A 19,889-nucleotide genomic window follows, 5' to 3' on the forward strand; every position below is an offset into this window, starting at 1 on the left:
CAGAAATAATTCAGTTAGAAGGCAGTAATTTCTGTAAAAAATTAGAAGAAAATGTATCCCATAAAGTATATTTACAGTCAGCTCAGTAAAATATTAGTGTTATTCTGTGGAACCACCACCTTTATTTCCCATTTTTATGGGGACGGAGGGGGGAGAAGAGGCTGATACCCAGGCAAAAACTTCTTCATGGCTTAGTTAAATTTATAAAACAAACAAACAAAAAAATAGAAGCACATGCCCATGACTATGTGCATTTACAACTGTCTGTTGGTTGGGAGGAGCTGTTTCATTTCATGAAACATTTTATGGCAAAGGTGGAGTTTGGCAGAAAGTCACAGATTTTTTGGGTGTTGCGGTGATATTGTGGATGACTGCTGTGATTTGAGAGTGAAGCTCATGATTGGAGTGGCAGCTTATCTTCTGAGCACAAGGATGGGGGTCTACAGGAGACCGTATGTGAGGAGGAAGGGAACTCAGACGGTGAAATATTCCACTGCCCTGCAGCTGCTAACAGGAGCGGTGTCCTGCAAGCCATGCCATGATGAATTTTTGGAGACTGCAATTTCAGTGTAAGGTATTTTTCAAGTCACAGATGTTGTCTGATCATGCAGAGGAAGGAAAGTGAGGGATTGGTTGTTATGTATTCATCGTATAGGTGGACATACAGGACCAGCATCCATCTTCAGCTGTTGTCAGTAGGAGGCCTGATATTCTGCTCCATTAAAATGTTTGGTATTTCTCTGCTAGAAAAGCTTCATCTCTCGGATCCACATGTAATAAGCTAAAAGGAAGTGAGGTGGTAATTTCTCATGTGCTCCTCATGATAACCTGGGGATGTGAGATAGCTTTTGTTTTTTTCCTATTGACTTCTGACAGCTAACTTTCTGGTAAAGATTGGGATGGGGTGGGGACTGGAAATGAATGGAGTAAAACTATGCATTAGTTTGTAAGTTCTGAATGAAGGTTGTGATAAAAACCGAGTTAAACACCAAATAACGTGCGGCTGATAGCATTCTGAAGCAGGCAACCGGCTAGTATCCTAAAATATCCCTGTGCATTTGTTGGTGGCATCTAAGAACAGAGACATCTTCCTGAAAGCACTGAGCACAGCTTTGGAGAAGCTTGCAAACTGCAGTTAGGAGTATTCTAAAACTGCTTCTTTTTCTTTTTTCCTTTTCCATGTTATTTTGACTGTAGTTTTGATGCAAGGAGAGTATGGATTAAATTTTGTGTATGATAATATTGTGTATGATAACAACATAGAAACACTTTACCCCTTTGATACTGTGCAGCTGGGAGGGAATTGTGCGGAGTATGATCATTTTTGCTGGAGTTTAAGCTTGGGTTACCCTATAATATTTGAAATGAGATATCTTCATATAGATAGAGAAGATGGTGAGTTGTGTTCTCAGATGCGGTATGTAGAGAACAGTCTGTCAAGCTTGGCGTGGTCACGTTAGACTTTATCTCAGTTCTCTGGATTTGCTGGGTTGAAGATGTACGTAGACGTACATGAAGATACATTGGCTTTGTGGGTGATGGTGCATGGTGCAGGTAGTGCTGCCTGGATTGCCTGGAACTACTCCCCTGAGCTTTCAAGTGTTTGGTGGTTTTATAAACTTCAGATCTGAAGAGTTTTGTGATTATGTATTGGATTTTAAAAAGCGATAGTAGTGTTTCAGTGCAGGCTTTCCTTAAATATAGATTTACAAATATAACTTCATTGCTATAGCTCAGGTTTTGGGTTTTTTTTGTTTGTTTGTTTTGCCTGGGAAGTTCCTTAACTGAAAAGAAAAATGCCTAAAACTATTAATTCTTTTTCAGGTATGGGATTCTGGCATAGGTTGTATGTATGTATGCCTTAGGTCACATCCCCTATCATGTGTTGTTTGGCTTTGGTTTCCAGGACAGGTGTTTTCATCACACATCGTCTCATTTTCCTGTAACACTGTTATGGATCACCCCTTCAGCTTTATGGCACTTGTGAACTCTGTAACCCTGCTGGGTTATATGTACCTGCAGGTAGAAATAAAAAACAATTGTCAATATATTTCTCTTTTCCCTGTGAAAAAGAAAAAAATGCCCAACAGAAGGTTATGACAGAAATTCTAACTCCATTATGTTGTATAGGTTGTATATTGTATTCAAAGCCAAGTTGCTTTGGCGGTTTGATTTAATTTTGGTGGTATTCAGAGGAAGAAGTCAAAATCTTAGAACATAGAATAAGGGTGAATGGAGTTTAACTTCTAGCTGTTAAAGAATACAGCTGTCTTGAAATATAGTTTTTAAAGGAGAATTATGCGGTTTGAAGTACTAACTCTTTATGCCACCATATCAATTTTGGATTTAGCCCTCAGGTCTCTCATATTTCAAATATAGTATAAGACACTTCATAGAAAGTACTTGAATTAATACATAAAATGAAAGTGGAAGAAACCAAAGGTCTGTAACAGATTGCTTAAAACTCACTAGTGTGGTTAAGTAAGCAGAAAACAAAATAAAGGTAGAAAAAAAAGAAAGGCATTATCTGATCCGGCAGCTGGTAGAAACTGCCAGTGTTGTTTGTAGAAATGGTGGGCAAAACATTGTAAAAGCAGGTGTTCTTCTGTTCCTTTTTGTTTACATAAATACTTTTACAAGTATCCCTACAACAATTTGGCACTAAGGTATCCTTATGATACAGTCTGAGTTATTAGGAAACTTGTCTCAAGCATTGCAGATAAGATGCATGCTTTGAACAGGGCAGCAGGAGAGCTCAAAGAACAACCACATGATCAGAGTTTTATCAGCAGTGTTGTGTTTTAGAGGATGAATCACTTTGATTTGACCCAACACATACAGGTTGCAGGAATCTCCCCTTCACCCAGCAGGGAATGATGGCAGCGGGACTTCTTCTGCCACCTGTTTAAAAATGAAACACTGCAAATTTAAATCTAGGAGGGGTATGGTAAGAAGCAGCCAATACCTGCTTTACAGGTTCTTCAAAAAGAATTAGTTGTCATCTTTCCAGATAGCTGAGAAGAGATGTGTGCAACACTTTACTGCTTTATTTATTTACCTGCTTGACTTGTGTAGGAAATTGGAACATTTACATTTGAATGTGGCCAACTGTGTTCTGAGGTATTATATTTTTCCCATTTAATGAAGTGTTTTATTCACCTTTCTTTGACATCTAGGCAAAAATGCCTCTTGAATGTATTTCTAATAGTTGAATGTTAATTGTATAGAACTTTTCTAGTTTCTTAAGTTTTTTTTGTTAATGTTATTCTGAGGATCCTTTCTCTTCTGTTGTGATGACATTTTCTTAGTTAGGAGGTACAAATACTCACCCACCCGCTGCTGATGGCCTTTCACTCATAACAAATTAAACAGAATTTTGAGAGGAACCCACTGTTGTTCCTGTTCTTCAAACTGAAGCAGAATGTGGTTTAAAGCATTGTAGTACAATGCTATTCTGATTTAAGAAATGAATGCTTCCACTTTATTAAAGGCAGAGCTATTGTGCTTGTTGAATTTCTGCTTTTCACTGATTTTTCTATTAGTCTGCTGTGCTGCCACATTTTTTTTCATCATATCTCCTAAGCTGATATTACTTTGAAGTATATTTCTCAGTTTTTCTGCTTTTTCTGGCTACATACAGTGCTGCTTATAGTAATCCCAATGATTGCTAGGAGCATTCATCCAGATGTCTTCTTTGCACCTCTTGTTCAGTTTTCTTAAATATCACACCTCAAAAGTCTCTGTAAGAAGTGTCAGCCTCATTTCACTGGAGGAGAAATTAAGGCAAAAAAAACCAAAAGTAGTTTGGCAAAAGCACACTGAGTCAGCAGCAGGTTTGAGAATGCAACCAGAACTCTTGACTCCCAGCACAGAACCTTGAATATGGCAGCTCTCTCTCAAAGAAGTTATGTTATACCAAATCTACACTCATTATTGTGTTTCACATGTGTAGATTTGAAAAAGAGGGGGAAAAAAAAAGAAAAAAGCCAAGTGGTCTTCTTGCTTGGCAGTAAATGTTTCTGTGAGAAGAGAACACTTTTTCAAAACAGACTGTACTCGCTGATGTGTAATCTAATGTACCTTTCTTTCCAGGTGATTACAGATTTGGAAGAACAACTGAACCAGCTCAGTGAAGACAACGCAGAACTGAACAATCAGAATTTCTTCCTGTCCAAACAACTTGATGAGGCCTCAGGGGCCAATGATGAGGTTGTCCAGTTGCGAAGTGAAGTTGACCATCTCCGTCGAGAGATCACTGAGCGAGAGATGCAGCTTACCAGTCAGAAACAAGTAAGACTATATAAGTCTGGATCACAATCTCTCCATGATAGATAGGTGGTTATTGGAAAGGCTACGAATTATTTTAAATCCAGCAGCCTGTAGGGCAGTTTGACCAATTATTGCTTAAGCCTTCCTTCCTCGAGTACTTAAATGAATTCAAGACTTTTGTTTCTTCCCTTTGTATTATTATGCAAAGAAATTTAGCACTCTGAAGGTATCATAACTTAGAATTATTTAATTTTGTGACCTTGGCAATTTCAAATCTTCATAATGAGATACAGCTGACATTAAAGGCAATCACAAGTTGGAAATAAGCTGGTAAATCAGAACCCATTTATGTTTGCTGCCAATTTGCATGTACCGTAAGTTAAATGGTAAGGCTGAAGCTTAAAGTGCGTGCTTGATGTGGGATGTGAGAATTGATAGGAGGATTTATTTTTAGACTATGGAGGCCTTGAAGACAACATGTACAATGCTGGAGGAGCAAGTAATGGACTTGGAGGCCCTGAACGATGAACTCCTGGAGAAAGAGCGTCAGTGGGAAGCATGGAGAAATGTTCTAGGGGATGAGAAGTCTCAGTTTGAATGTCGTGTCAGAGAGTTGCAGAGGATGCTGGATACCGAGAAACAGAGCAGGTCTTTTGTCCCTTCCTCCCCTTTTATGTTAGCTTGTATGCAAATGCTCTATAGAAGCTAGTACAAAAATATATTTGGAATAGGATATGGGAGTGGGAACTAAATATAAATTCTTGTGAAGTAGTTCTAAAAATGGTGTATTAGTTAATAGTCATTCACCAGTAATATTGTTCCTTTTGGTTTTTTGGTTTTTTTCTGCAAGTAAGTGATTCAAGAGGGTGTGATATTTATCACTGAAATTTTTTATAACAGACTTGATCTTTTTTTTCTTTATTATGTGAAAAGTTAGTCCTTGCTCCAAAGTGTGACTGTAGAGTCTTGAAATTCTCAGGCTGCTTTTCTGGATTGGGGCAGGGTTATGTAATACAAGTGTTGCAACAAACAGTCATGCTTTATAAAGTAACATCTTGAGTTTGAGGCAAACCTCTGAAAGTTATTGATGCCACTGCATGCTAGTAAGAGGTCAAACCCAGAAGGGTGTTAGGTAACGTTGTCTTCCATTTTAATTCAGAGTGAGAGCAGATCAGCGTATTACTGAATCTCGCCAGGTGGTAGAACTAGCTGTCAAAGAACACAAGGCAGAGATTCTAGCCCTCCAGCAAGCACTAAAAGAACAAAAACTCAAAGCTGAGAGCCTTTCTGATAAGGTAAGCAACTTTCAACCCTACCCTTTCGTTACAAGCTGAAATAGTTTTCTTTTATAGAGATATTACTTCTAGAACTGTGATACTGAGCAGCTTTTTCAAGATGCGAAAGGAGGTTAAATACTGGAGATCAACAGGATAGAATTCTAGCTTCAAGCCAAAGACCTAGAATTTAATTTTAGAACAATAGAATAGTTCAGTTGAAGGGACCTACAAAGAACATCTAGTCCAACTGTCTGATTACTTCAGGGCTATCTGCAAGTTAAAGCATGTTATTAAGGGCTTTTCCACATGCCTTTTGAATGCTGACAGGCATTGGGCATCAACCACCTCACTATTTCCAGTGTTTGACCAGCCACATGGTGAAGAAATTTTTCCTAATGTACAGTCCAAACCTCCCTCGGTGCAGCTTTGGGCCATTCACTTGCATTCTATCATCAGATAGTACGGAGAAGAGACTGGAACCTCTTTCTCCATTCCAGAGAGCAATGAAGTCACCTTTTGGCCACCATTTCTTCACATTGGACAATCTGCTTGTCCTCAGCCTGTCCTCATAGGACATGCCTTCTAGCCCTTTTACTAGCTTTGTTGCTGACCTCTGGACACATTCAAGTATCTTAATATCCTTTCAGTGCTGTGCAGAGCCCAGAACTGCACACAGTACTCAAGATGAGGCTGCACCAATGCTAAATGTAATGGGATAATCCTCTCATTTAACCGACCGGCTGCACTGTGTTTAATGGACCCCAAAATACCATTTGCCCTCTTGGCTGCCAGGGCGTGCTGCAGGCTCATGTTGAGCCTACTGTCCAGTACTCCCAGATCCTTTCTATGGCATTGCTCTATAGCTGTTTGTCTCACAGTCAGTACTTGCGTCTGTGTTGAGAACGGCTGAAGGAAAAGGCAGTCTGTGATACCAGGTGTGTACAATGAGTTCTGTCAGTGATTTGATGTTTACATTTGAACAGCGGCAGGACAATTTTTTTCCTTCTCAACTCCTTATAGTAAGTAAGGGATAATTGTATCATTTTTCTTCTGTGCATGCTTGCTGAGGTTAATTTTTAAGGCTGTGGAACACTATACCACTGTTTACATTGTCCTGATCATCTGTCCCACCTGCTTAGCTCAATGACCTGGAGAAGAAGCATGCTATGTTGGAGATGAATGCACGCAGTTTACAACAGAAGCTTGAGACAGAAAGGGAGCTCAAGCAGAGGCTTCTGGAGGAGGTAACTTTGTAAATTCAAGAAGAAGATTCCACACTGTGGTGGGGAGGACTGGATAAAGCTGTGTCAATAGCAGGATTGCACATCCATCTTTCTCATACCTAACTAGAGAATTTATGAAGATAGAAGTTTTGTTTTTACTTAAAATTTTGCAAAATGTGTGGCCACATCAGTTGTGAAAGTGAACTGCTGTGCAGGGAAAGGTGGGGTGGAAGCCAAGAGTTAACAGTAAGGACTCTTCAGCCAGTGGACACAGTCCTAGAGTACTTGAACAAGAGGAGCAAAGCAGGTCTGGTGATAGTAATTGGGTTCAGCCAGTGTCCCAATGATTGTTAGAGAAGCTTGAATGACAAGGCATGTCCTAGGTCACATCTGCAAGGCAGTGTCTCTGCTCAGACACAGCATTCCTACGCCAGGCAGAGGACCATAGCTTATAAACAAGTCTGGAGCCAGTGTGTTGTGGGTGTGTAGGTGGAGACCACAGATGAAGCTTCTCAAAGCTCTCCATTCTTTAGCTTTTAAAGTAGCTTTAAGATGTACAAAGATGCTTTTTTTTTATTATGAAAAAGAAAGAATAACATACAATAGTTCTTTGTAAAAAAGACAACAAACAACAACAAAAAACAACAAAAAAACACACTGCTCTTTTTTGCTATTAACAGCAGGCAAAGCTGCAGCAGCAAATGGATCTGCAAAAGAACCACATCTTCCGCCTAACTCAAGGTCTGCAGGAGGCTCTAGATCGAGCAGATCTTCTGAAGACTGAAAGAAGTGATCTGGAATATCAGCTGGAAAACATTCAGGTGAGGGTGGGGAAACAGTGGGCAGGACTCTGCTCACCGATTAAGGTGGAGTTTTGGGATATTACTCTTTTCCTAATCCAGTATTTTACAGAGTCACATGATACAATACAGTATTTTTAGTTCTGTTCTGCTATTGAGTTGTTTGTTTCTGCTATTAAGATGAAATTTCTTACATATTTGTGTGGTTCAAAGGTTCTCTATTCCCACGAAAAAGTGAAAATGGAGGGCACTATTTCTCAACAAACCAAACTCATTGATTTCCTGCAAGCAAAGATGGACCAACCAGCAAAAAAGAAAAAGGTGGGTGAAAGAGGTTTGGGAGTCATAGAAGCAAATGATGGCTTTCTATGTAGCTATGTGCTGTGTTTTCAAAATTTTCTGTTTTATCTTTCTTTATGTGTAGCATAGATGTGTCATCTAAGCATTCCAAGTCACTAAGGACAGGCTTTGTTAGGCAGAAAGTCTTTCACGTCGCCTTTCCAGTACTTTATTATTCCCAACCCAATAGCTACACATCAGTGAGGTTGTTGTAGGAATACAGAGCTTTAACCATGCTTGGTTTTTTTTCCTTTTAACAGTAAGTACGTATGTGTATATGAACATATTGTGTACTTAAAGAGGCTGTCTTTTAGCAGAGGATTGATTAGTCAGGTGATGTGACTTGTGTCACATTGTTGTCATGAGCAGTTCTGTCATTTTAAATTGAGTAATTTAAATTAATTTTAACCACATATTTTGAGATCCTCTGTTTAGATGCTTTCGGAAATTCAGCATGTGAGTACTAGCAGGTAACGTATGTCCCCTTTTAAATCAATCCATATCTCAACATTTTCTCTCCAGTGCCAACATGAACTAAAAATCCATCCTTACTTATATCAGAATTACCATTAGGCCCTCTGGCCGGACTGCCACTAGCTAGTTTCACTTTGCCTAGTTTAAGCCATCTCTTACTAGGAGTTAGGAGTTGTCTGTGTGTTTCTGTTGCTAGGGCCTGTTTAGTCGGCGGAAAGAGGACCCTTCTTTACCCACACAGGTTCCCCTGCAATACAATGAGCTGAAAGTGGCACTGGAGAAGGAGAAAGCTCGTTCTGCTGAGCTGGAGGAGGCTCTACAGAAAACACGCATTGAGCTCAGATCTGCTCGTGAGGAAGGTAGGAGTTAACAGAAAAGGTGAATCTGGAGGCGGCGCACATTTTTTGGTCTGAATACATGCCTTTAATTGTGTGTCACTATAGCAGTAAAGTGTTGTTTAAATCCTCATCTACTGCAGAGAAGATGCAGGAAGGCTACATGTTTTTCTGCTGGTTGTAGCCATTGACATAGAACCACTGCTATGAGCTAGTGCTTCATGTTGGTTATGTTAATGATTGGTATTTATCTCATCTGTAGCTGCTCATCGGAAAATATCAGACCACCCACATCCTTCCACTCCAGCCACGGCCAGGCAGCAGATCATCATGTCTGCCATAGTCCGCTCACCAGAGCATCAGCCTACCCCTATCAGTCTGCTAGCTCCACCCTCCAGTCGCAGGAAGGAGACCTCCACACCAGAGGGTAGGTTCTTGGTAGACTTCTCTGTTGCATGTTTTCAACTATTTAGGTGTGATCTGCCTCTCTCTTCCTCTCACTACTGTTGGTAATAGGAGAAGATTTCGTTAGGCATAAAAGGAAGATACCAGTTCAAAGATACAGATATGCACTTATCTAGAAAAGGAGATATTGTTTCTCAGTATTCTGACTACAATTAGTTGTAGTACCTGTGATGCCCTTCCATAGCTTTGAGAATAGAGGTGACAGGGTCATCAGGAAAAGTGAACAGGTTAAGGGTTCTGCTCTTTTATACTTAGCTAACTAGTGTTCAACAATGAATGTCAAACAGGGGACTTCAAACTAATACCTCCTGATCTTCATTTGCCAAGTCATTGCCATCATAGGTAGCTGGTGTGCTATAAAGATGGGTAGCACTGGCATAGGAAGATACCCTCAGTGGCATATAATGATCAGGGAAAAGAATGATGTTTATCAGTGAAAGAATGTGCCTTGAAGGATTTACTTTGTCCATTATCAACCAAAAATACAGAATAGAAACACTAACAGATTCTGTTTTAGGTATGCTTTGAGATATACTGCCACTGGTGGCTAGTGTGAAGGCAAAAAGAAGGAAAAAGATCTTTGATGTATTGATTACAACAGCATAGGTACTGGAGAGTTTTTTGCCTGTAAGCAAAATAGTGATTAGTCCAGCACGTCATTGAGAATTGAAGGTAAGAGCAGACTTGAAATTTGGTTGGATTGTTTGGCATACTCTTGCTGCACCACAATAGCAATGTCAGCTCTACAGTCTGTTTTTAAGTGGCACATTCTGTGCAACTGTAAAAGGTAGTTACCGAAGTAGCTTAAGATTTGCAGGTTGCAAAGGAAAATAGGCAGTGTCCTTGTTCATCAGGGATAGAAATATGCAGTCACCTTGGCTTTAAAATGTCAAAACCTACTGTAATTTTCATCGCTGTCACAATATGCATTCTAAGAATAGATTTTTGTCCCTTCCAGAGTACAGCCGGCGCCTGAAAGAGCGAATGCATCATAATATCCCACATCGTTTTAATGTGGGGCTAAATATGAGAGCAACAAAATGTGCAGTGTGTCTGGATACTGTGCACTTCGGACGGCAGGCATCTAAATGTCTTGGTAAGAGCAGAGTGTGTGCCTGTAGTGTAACGTGACGAGAATGAAGAAGCATCAGCTGTCTAGAATTGCTTTGCAGTGAAGGTTGAATGAATGACCAAGCATGAAGACTGAAAATTCTTGGGCAAACATTCTACTTTAGAAAACACCTGAGGTAGATTTGTGCATTAGGAGTTTGAGGCAACTGTAATGCTTTTTTTCATCATTTTACATAAGTTTTTCTCTGTCTTTTTGTCAGAATGCCAAGTGATGTGTCACCCAAAATGCTCAACTTGCTTGCCAGCTACTTGTGGACTGCCAGCAGAATATGCCACGCATTTCTCTGAAGCATTCTGCCGGGATAAAATGAATTCTCCTGGTCTGCAGCTGAAGGAGCCAAGCAGCAGTCTACGTCTTGAAGGGTGGATGAAGGTGCCAAGGTATAAACGTGATGCTTGATGCCATACCAGGTTCTGAAACATTTGGGACAGTTCCATATTATCGTGGCTCTTGCAATGTGATAATGGATATGTTCATTACAACTTCTTGCTACTGATGAAATCTCATTTAAAATTTGCATGTTTTGTTCCTAATATGAGTAGAAAATCCAACATAGGTTTGTGCTTATTTTCTTCAGGAATAACAAACGTGGGCAGCAGGGCTGGGACAGGAAGTATATTGTCCTGGAAGGAACAAAAGTGCTCATTTATGATGCAGAAGCAAGAGAAGGTAACTTAGCATTTCTAGGAAGAACAAGGCCTAAAGATTGCTTGCTGTAGCCTTACCTAATTTAGCTAAATGTTCTGCCATAAGACAGTGTTGTTATTTTTTTTTAATGGTTTTATTTGCTAGTATGTTACCACAACCCAGCTGTGAAATATCCAGCCTGTATCCACTTCATTTTGCTATCAGTTACTTTCCTCACTGTTTGCTTGTTTGTCCCTTCTTAATCTATCTCCCTATCTTTCTCTGCAGCCGGACAGAGACCTCTGGAAGAATTTGAGCTCTGCCTTCCTGATGGGGATGTAACTGTTCATGGAGCTGTAGGAGCTACTGAACTTACCAATACAGCAAAGACAGGTGAGAATCAGTGAGGTCAAATGGATTTCATCTGATTTGACATCAGTTGGTATTCTGTTTGGCTAAACAGATTTTTCTCTCTTTATCTTTCATTCTGTAACTGTGCAATTCTGAGTTTACCTCTCTGAATTAAGTGAGTAGGTTTGGTTAGACTTGGTTACACATAGGGAGTTATTTCTGTCATGGTAATTGAACTGTGAATAAGATAATCATCAAGCCAAATGGAAGTAAATATTAGCATTTTGTAGCATACTTAAAAGCAAACTTGGTTTACTTTACATTTCTTTGATCAAGACTTGTTATGAAGTGTGACGTTCTGTAATGTGTGTCACTGTTGTGCTCTATCCAGAAAATAGTTTACTTAGAAACACTGTGGGTGTATACAGTCTCTTATTATTAAAAAATGTTAATGTTTTAATTTGTATGTATTGAATAGAATGGATGAAAAGATTATGTATGTCTTGATTTCAACATTAAAGGCTTCAGATTGTTAAAAACAAAGGTTTCCACAACCAATTTTTACAGATACTTCTTAAACAGTACAGGAAAAAACTAGCTGAATGGCTGTTCTTGTACTTTTTTTTCCCCCATAATGTTATTCCTTATGAATAAAAGACAAGAAATGATTCTTACTTATTAGAGGCAGCATTTTATGCATGGATTGTATATGTCTAGCTAATATTTAGCTTTAGGAGATTAGCCTGTGCAGGACCTGTAGGAGAAACCTCTGTATAAATTGCTGTGTTAATACCTCATGCTAAATACAACTTCTCTCCAATAACACTGAAAGGTGTTGATTTAAGTCCTTTGACAATATGCCAAAATCTAATCTAAGTCTTATTCTATCTATACAACATCTCAGATGTGCCATATATCCTAAAATTGGAGTCTCATCCACACACCACTTGCTGGCCTGGTAGAACACTCTACCTGTTAGCACCCAGCTTCCCTGACAAACAGCGCTGGGTCTCAGCACTGGAATCAATAGTGGCAGGTGGGAGAGTTTCCAGAGAAAAAGCTGAGGCTGATGCTGTGAGTATAAAAGTTTCATTTAATAATAAATATTCTGGGAGGGAGCAGAGTTTTGAAAAATGATTTTTTGGTATTTGACATACTGAGGTTTAACTGAAGGTAAGTTCTTATTTCTGCTTTAAGACGCGCACTGTGAGTACCAGGAACTAGTTCATTGTGAGACTGGTACTTCACAGTACAATACCCTTCTTTAAGCTTGGGAGTGCAGTAAGAAGACTCAAAAATTGCATCTCTGCAATTCCAGCATACAGTAAAGGAAGAAAGAGCAGTTTAAAACATGGCTTAAATCTTATCTTACTATGTACCATATGGAATGAGCAAGCCTTGAAAGAAAGAAAGAAAAAACAAAGAGGTCTTTCCTAAAGAACTGGGGTTTCTTTTGGTTTTGTAGCAGATGTGTTTGTTTTCTACTTTTAGCTTTACTCTAATAAGGATAAAAGCTTAAATAGAGCTGTTAAGACTTCGGGTAGCCTTTTGTCATTGCTGTGCAGATAAATCTATTTTCTGAAGAAGGGAGACTTGATTCTATGGCATTTCATATTAAAATGTTGGCTCTGGAAGTAATGAATATCGGATTAGGAGGAAACCATCTCTCATGCTAACATTTCTTTCATCTCTGGGAATATATATGTTCTCACTGACATTTGGACATCTTTATCCTTCTGGAAGAAATAAAAAATCAGTGCTCTATTGCAGGAGATAGAGGGAACTGGAAACTATAAGGATAACAATAAATGGTACACGTTTAGGTTAATCCTGATCAGTTTCTGACTGCATTTCAGGCAGCTGAAAGTTTGCTAATTCTTTTGTAGGAGAAATCCCTGCATCATTTAGCTTTATCAGAAAAGAAAATCTATACTAAACTTTTATCCCGTCTGAAATCATGATTTTGCATTGTGAAAATACAATTGGAGAAGCAGAGGAAGGTTAACTTAGCAATAACAAGAAAGTTCTTTCTGTTTACAGAAGTTGCTTGGGAACTCCCTGCTGAAGCTAGAGGGTGAGGACCGTTTGGATATAAATTGCACAATGCCCTTCAGTGACCAGGTAATGACAATGGTCAGTTGAACCTTACTGAATACTGGACAGTTCACTCATGAAAACTGTGTCTTCACAGCAGTGTGTGTAATTATGTTCTTAGTTGTTGGTTTGCTTTTTTTTTTTTGTCCTTTTCACTCTGTCTTCTGGTAAACACTCATCCAGACTTGTTCTCGGAGCATTCCTTGTTCTCCTCATACAATGAAGTCTTTTTTTTTCTGCTGTCATTATAGGTTGTACTGGTGGGTGCAGAGGAAGGTCTCTATGCCCTGAATGTATTAAAGAATTCCTTAACTCATATCCCTGGAGTGGGTGCTGTGTTCCAAATTCACCTCATCAAGGATCTGGAGAAGCTACTCATGATAGCAGGTAGGGGGCTGTATTTGTGCTGCAACCTTCTGCTAATTGCTTTGGAAATTTACTGCTATGCAGGTACCAAACGCTTTCCTTTAGATTAATTACAGGATTGTGTTTATTTGTTTAAAACTGGTGTATCAGCAGCTAACACAATACTGTCTAATGTTCTCTCATAAATGAGTATGCAGTTGAAGGCTTAGTTAAACTTTCATGTAAGAGGAATCAGGCATGGCCTGTAATACCATTTATTGGAGCACTTGGAAACTCATTACCAGTTATGTTGGCGCAGAAGAGTTCCTCCTAGGGACCTTCTAAAGGGTAAAAGAAAACTTTCTGGTTAATTTTGGATTGTTTACTAATGAGGCTGCTTTTAGTGGTGACCTACTTGACGTAGGCAACACTATTAACCCACTGAGAGTATTGTTTTCCCAGTGGATTTATTACCTGATTTGTGGTGGTTTTTTTGGTGGTGTTTTGTTTTTTTAAGTTTTATTTTTCACTTTTAATAGGAATAATATGAAATGAATTCTACATGGTACATAGTGACTGTTTCCACAGTAACAGCCTGTAATGATAAGCTGCTGCTTAGGTAACAGAAAAGACTTGCAGGGAACAAGGAGTTTTCCCTTGACAAAATGGGACCATTTTTGTCTGCAGGAGAAGAAAGGGCTTTGTGTCTCGTTGATGTAAAAAAGGTGAAGCAGTCTCTAGCGCAGTCTCACCTTCCGGCCCAGCCTGATATCTCACCAAACGTTTTTGAGGCTGTCAAAGGATGTCATCTTTTTGCTGCTGGCAAGGTAGGACTCAACTCCCTCCTGCTCCCAGAGCACACTTTTGCCTCTACCGAGTTTAATATTAATCAAATCAGCATCTTTATTTCACTGGCAACAAATCCAAGGTCTGTATTCTTGTTTAAAATCTTTTTTTCTCCAAATAAGAGCAGTATAGGTGAAAAAGAGAGACTGAACTGGAGATGGGATGGAGAATCTACTACAAGTTTGAATAAATTCAGTCAGGATGACATGACAGTATAACCGAAACTGCTGTATAATAAGAAGTACATCAAAGCTCAGCATAGCTGTCTGCTCAGAGTTTGCTTCAGCTTTAAGATATATAGGTAGTGAATTCCATCCACTGTTCTTGAATGTCATGGAATGGTTTCCAAGCTAGTGAATTTACTTATTGTGTCACTTGATAACACTTGACCTTTATGCTAATTCCCAGTGTCAGTGTGGAACATGTAGCCACAGTAATTCCACGCAGTACTCTGATAGCAAACAGTGAACATCATTCAGTTCAAAGCGATTTTTAAGGCAGCAGTTTGAGGGGTTAAAATTGAACCTAACTCATGTCGGTTTCTTACTGATTTTAATGAAAAGCTTCTGATTTGTTCTAAGTATGAAAGACATCATAGAACAGTTCAAATTTGTATCCCTTTTAGAATCTGAAGAGGCTTGTTATCCTTTCACTGCTTTGCACTATAACTACCTTACTAAAAATGGACTTGCTTATATCTGCAAATTTCTTCTTGTGTTAAAAGGTCTTTGGATCTGTTCCACACATTCAGCATTAGAATTTTCTTTATTATCACCCTTACCTATGGCTGTAATCCTCCTTACAGGTTGAGAATGGCCTTTGCATCTGTGCAGCCATGCCCAACAAAGTGGTTGTTCTGCGATACAATGAGAGCTTGAGCAAGTTCTGTATCAGAAAGGTAAGCTTAGTAATTCCTTTCAGTATCCAAAGTAGTTCCTACACTACACTAAGGCTCTGCGTTGCTCTGGAGCAAACATCTTAAATTTTTTTGTGTGTAAGAATAAGAACATAAGAACATTTATTTGCCAGCAGAAGTGATAGAAAATTGCTGTGTGCTAAGAGTAAAGTGAGAGCACAGAACAATTTCCCATAATGAGGGTTGGCTTATTTTGAGAGACAGAGAACAAAACTGAGACTTACGAGATACTGGACCCAGCTGTGCTCACTTCACTGTTTGGTCTCCACAAGCATTCAGCAAGCATCGATGAATGTCAGTAGATGCCATTTTGTCCACATGGAGGAATTCAGTCCTACACCTTTGCTTCAGATGCTATCTTGTCAGACTGCCCCTCTGCTGCCATCTATCAAACAGCAACAAAATGTAACAGAATGTAGGTGAGAAGCTTCAGCCTCTACTGCTATACCACCAGTATCCACCTCTGATATTGTGGGGCAACTTAATAAAGTAGGAGGCTGTAAGGTAAGAAAGTAGGAGATAATAGAAGAATGGTGGTATAATAGATAGCCAAAGGTTATCTATAGGAGAAACTCACCAATCCTGAGGCCTTCAATCTAGATGGAAAACGCTGAGGCTGGTCACCTGAACTCCACAAAGGAGCAATCTCCAAAAAGAGATGCTGTCATTGTGGTGGTCAGCCCTTAAATGAAGTATAGGAGAGGTGGAGTCAAGCTCCAGCCCTTCCAGGAGCACAGCTGAATCACCTTCACCTGTACTCCCACAGCTGACCCAACACTTGCCTCAGTTGGTTAATCAGAGGTTCAGGCTGTGATTACCAGTTTCCTATACAGAGGCATTACTTTCAGAGCAACCCTTGTGTAACCTTCAATAATAAGCAATATCTGTATACAATTACGGGGAACTAATACTGGTCTATACATTCCTTCTCTTTTCCAGGAGATTGAAACCTCAGAGCCTTGCAGCTGTATCCATCTGACCTCTTACAGCATCATTATTGGAACCAACAAGTTCTATGAAATTGAGATGAAGCAGTACACACTGGAGGGTAGGAGCCATTTTCTAAGGAGCGCCCCAGATGGCTCCACAGAGTACTGCTTCAGGGGAAAAAAATTTGGTGTGCTGATCAACCTGTTATTCTCCATTCTCTTTGCAGAGTTCCTGGATAAAAACGACCACACTTTGGCCTCTGCTGTGTTTGCTGCATCCACCAACAGTTTCCCAGTCAGCATCATCCAAGTGAACCCAACAGGGCAGAGGGAGGAGTATCTGCTGTGTTTTCATGGTAAGCATATTGTATGGTTGTACTGTTGTTGCACTACATCAGTTCTTGAAGTGGGAACTAACAAAAGGTGCTGCTGAGAGAGAAAGCTGGACAGAATTGACTTCCTAGGGCCTGGTAACAAAAGACTTCTTAGAAATAGTGAATCTAAAAGACCTGAAGGACTTGCAGCTGCTGGTTTAAACAGTGAAGACACACAGAAAATTGGTGCTAAAATATCTACTCCTGATCCAGTTTTCTGCACTGCTTCTGATCAGTCTACTTCTAGTGTGGAAGTTCTCTGTACCTGTGGCTTGGTACCACAGGTAGTCTTCTGTGCCCAAACAGGAGGAACTGTAGTTGATGTTAAATAAAAGAGGTGTTTGGTTATCCTAGTAAAACGTTAAGGGGTTTTCAAACTTTGGAATTCTTGATAGAAAAGACTTTTAAAATGTCTTGTATGTTACGTTTTCTTGTAGCTGCTTTTATTGCCCCTTTAGGGACAGTGTCATGGAGATGCACAGGAAGTCTTTAAAAACCCACCAGCAGTAGTTCTGAGTGTCTTACAGTAGGAGTAGCATAGTGTTCCCAGCTGTGCAAACAGATGGAATAATAACCTTACTTTAATTGGTACAAAGAGACCTAGAATTCAAGTACTTTTGGTATCCAAGTATACTTTAAGTCTAGACAATGTCAAGGCAACCTGAAGGACTTGAAAGACTGTGTACATCTTCTCACTGTGAAAAATCCCTGTCAGAATCCTTTGTGCCTTCAAAACTGCTCGTGACTTGACGTTACTTTTCTTGGCAGAGTTTGGTGTCTTTGTGGATTCCTATGGAAGACGCAGTAGGACTGATGACCTGAAATGGAACCGCTTACCCTTAGCTTTTGGTAGGTGCAGGGGGATGTTCACTGGGGTTACGGACATTGCTGAAGTGAGGAAATGTACTTATGGGAAAGGTATTCGTTGCTCTCAGCAGCTCCATTTCCTCTTCCCTCTGCCCACTATCCCAGAAGCTGTGGCAATGTTCACATGATTTAATATCATTATAAATCCAAATGGCAGACCTTCTAAGGTGTAAGCAGTTTAAACAGATGAAACTAAAGTGATATATTCCCTTAATGTTCTTAGTTTGACAGTGACTAAACTGTCTAGTGAAATTTTTGATGATGCTTGGAAATAGCTGGAATAGTCAAGGCTGTATCATTTCAGTGTGGATCCTTCAGGCCTTCTGTACTACCCACTGGATTTTGTTCAGTTAATCGCCCATTTTTATGCCTTATTCATGTTACTTCAGTTAGTAAAATTTCTTTGGATACAGGTAGTTTTATAGCAGCAATTCTCAAAGCTCCTGTCTCTCTACTTAGTAATTTTGTTTGTAATAGGATATCACTGAAAATGTACTCTTCCTAGCTTTTCCCAGCGGGCTGCAGCATTCTGTTGTGCTCACAGAACCTTTTAATAAGTTTCTAACAGAGAACTGTACATTGTATTTCTCCTGCCTCTATGATGTTCCTTCAGCCTACAGGGAGCCTTATCTGTTTGTGACCCACTTCAATTCCCTTGAAGTGATAGAGATTCAGGCACGAGCTTCTCTAGGGTGAGTTGTTCTCTTTTCATTCTTCTCTTTTCATTGAACAGCATGTGCTGGCTGGGAAAAGGTGCGGTGTTGTCATTGTAAATAGTTTTTCCTGCAATTTTACCCAGAACTCCTGCACGGGCCCACTTGGAGATCCCAAATCCACGGTATCTAGGGCCTGCAATTTCATCTGGAGCTATCTACTTGGCCTCCTCCTACCAAGATAAATTAAGGGTGATTTGCTGTAAGGGCAATCTGGTGAAGGAGACCAACAATGAGCACCACAGAGGATCTTCTGCCACACGCAGGTATGGTTAAGGTGATGTGCTACGGTCCTTGTGTAAGCAAACTCACTCCAGATATCCTTTCCCCCTTAAATGTTTGTTGCCCTCACTTCATTCTTGGAGACAGAGGCTAGTACTAGTCAGTTGTTGTAATGCTGGAGTGGAACAAGGAATGCTCCTCATGTTTTGAAATCCAGGGCACCGAGAAACATTAGCTCTGTAGGAATCTACGGCAAATATCTTCCACAAACACAAGTAAAGGATGGTTTGAGCTCTTCAGCTGTTTTATTTTGACTTTGAAACGGTGAGTTTAGGTTGTGATGGGGTGACAGTAAATATCGAGTGTAAGAATCCCCAAATCAGGAGTCACTTTCTCTTAAAGGAGCCTGCAGGGAGACAGGGTTCAGCAAGGCAGGGGTACTTCAGACAGATGCATAAGTACCATGGTTGACAGTGCTGCTGAAACAGAAGAATTGGGATGTGTAGCTCATCTTAACCTGGCCTAGGCCTCATGGATCCATCTTTGTGCTTTTTAGCGCGGCCTAGGGAGGGCTGATTTTTCACGTGAACGCTACTAGATATTTTGGGAAAGTTACATTTTTGCTAAAAGGAAATGTAACATGAGGTTTTTGTCGCTCAGCTGTTCGCGTCCATTATTTTTGAATGACAGCAGCCCTAACAAGAGAGGTCCGCCCACATACAACGAGCACATAACCAAGCGGGTAGCGTCGAGCCCAGGACCACCAGAAGGTCCCAGCCACCCTCGAGAACCAAGCACACCCCATCGGTACCGTGAGGGCAGGACAGAGCTGCGGAGGGACAAGTCACCTGGGCGACCACTGGAGAGGGAGAAATCTCCGGGCCGGCTTTTGAGCACCCGCAGAGAAAGGTCCCCTGGAAGACTGTTTGACGAAAGCAGCCGAGGACGAATGCCTGTGAGTGGTGCCAGAACTCCTCTTGCTCAAGTCAACAAGGTAAGTGGGGAGCTTGGAGATCTTCTCTAATCTCATGAAAAGATGTGGACTTCAGAAGGGCTGGTGGTACTGTTAAGTGTAAAAGCAAGTCTCATCTCACCCCACTCCTATCAAAGCACAGAGCAGATGAAGTTGTGACTTCCTGACCCTGTGAACACCCTTCCCTTGCTCTAGTTCTGTAACTGCCAAAGCAGCTTGACTTGAGAACAGGCCATAGTTCCTGAGGCATGAAAGTGAAGGTTTTACTAATGGAAATCAAGTCACTGAGGGCTTGAGAAATGTGTCTGGAGAAATGAA

The 19,889-nt window shown here is 40.3% G+C and overlaps 1 protein-coding gene across 37 annotated transcripts in view; it reads left to right on the top strand.

Moving 5' to 3' along the window:
• CIT (citron rho-interacting serine/threonine kinase) overlaps positions 1-19,889 on the top strand; it is a 70,442-nt gene that overhangs the window by 47,250 nt on the left and 3,303 nt on the right. For 10 of the 37 annotated variants that reach the window (XM_015878246.3, XM_085556118.1, XM_085556119.1 and 7 more), the window contains 23 exons: positions 4,093-4,290; positions 4,724-4,917; positions 5,429-5,564; positions 6,686-6,790; positions 7,450-7,590; positions 7,783-7,890; positions 8,579-8,741; positions 8,980-9,144; positions 10,141-10,278; positions 10,514-10,694; positions 10,892-10,983; positions 11,230-11,334; positions 12,197-12,366; positions 13,333-13,425; positions 13,638-13,773; positions 14,419-14,558; positions 15,383-15,475; positions 16,433-16,541; positions 16,650-16,778; positions 17,565-17,645; positions 18,277-18,355; positions 18,463-18,642; positions 19,259-19,592. In XM_015878246.3, the coding sequence (XP_015733732.1) occupies positions 4,093-4,290; positions 4,724-4,917; positions 5,429-5,564; positions 6,686-6,790; positions 7,450-7,590; positions 7,783-7,890; positions 8,579-8,741; positions 8,980-9,144; positions 10,141-10,278; positions 10,514-10,694; positions 10,892-10,983; positions 11,230-11,334; positions 12,197-12,366; positions 13,333-13,425; positions 13,638-13,773; positions 14,419-14,558; positions 15,383-15,475; positions 16,433-16,541; positions 16,650-16,778; positions 17,565-17,645; positions 18,277-18,355; positions 18,463-18,642; positions 19,259-19,592 (3,270 nt within the window). The remainder of the gene's footprint in view (positions 1-4,092; positions 4,291-4,723; positions 4,918-5,428; positions 5,565-6,685; positions 6,791-7,449; positions 7,591-7,782; positions 7,891-8,578; positions 8,742-8,979; positions 9,145-10,140; positions 10,279-10,513; positions 10,695-10,891; positions 10,984-11,229; positions 11,335-12,196; positions 12,367-13,332; positions 13,426-13,637; positions 13,774-14,418; positions 14,559-15,382; positions 15,476-16,432; positions 16,542-16,649; positions 16,779-17,564; positions 17,646-18,276; positions 18,356-18,462; positions 18,643-19,258; positions 19,593-19,889) is intronic. The other 27 variants (XM_085556124.1, XM_015878258.3, XM_085556139.1 and 24 more) reach the window with 9 other exon arrangements.

Source organism: Coturnix japonica, chromosome 9 (genome assembly GCF_054131305.1).
Source record: "Coturnix japonica strain WE chromosome 9, WE-NBRP24, whole genome shotgun sequence".
NCBI classification, from domain to species: Eukaryota; Metazoa; Chordata; class Aves; order Galliformes; family Phasianidae; genus Coturnix; species Coturnix japonica.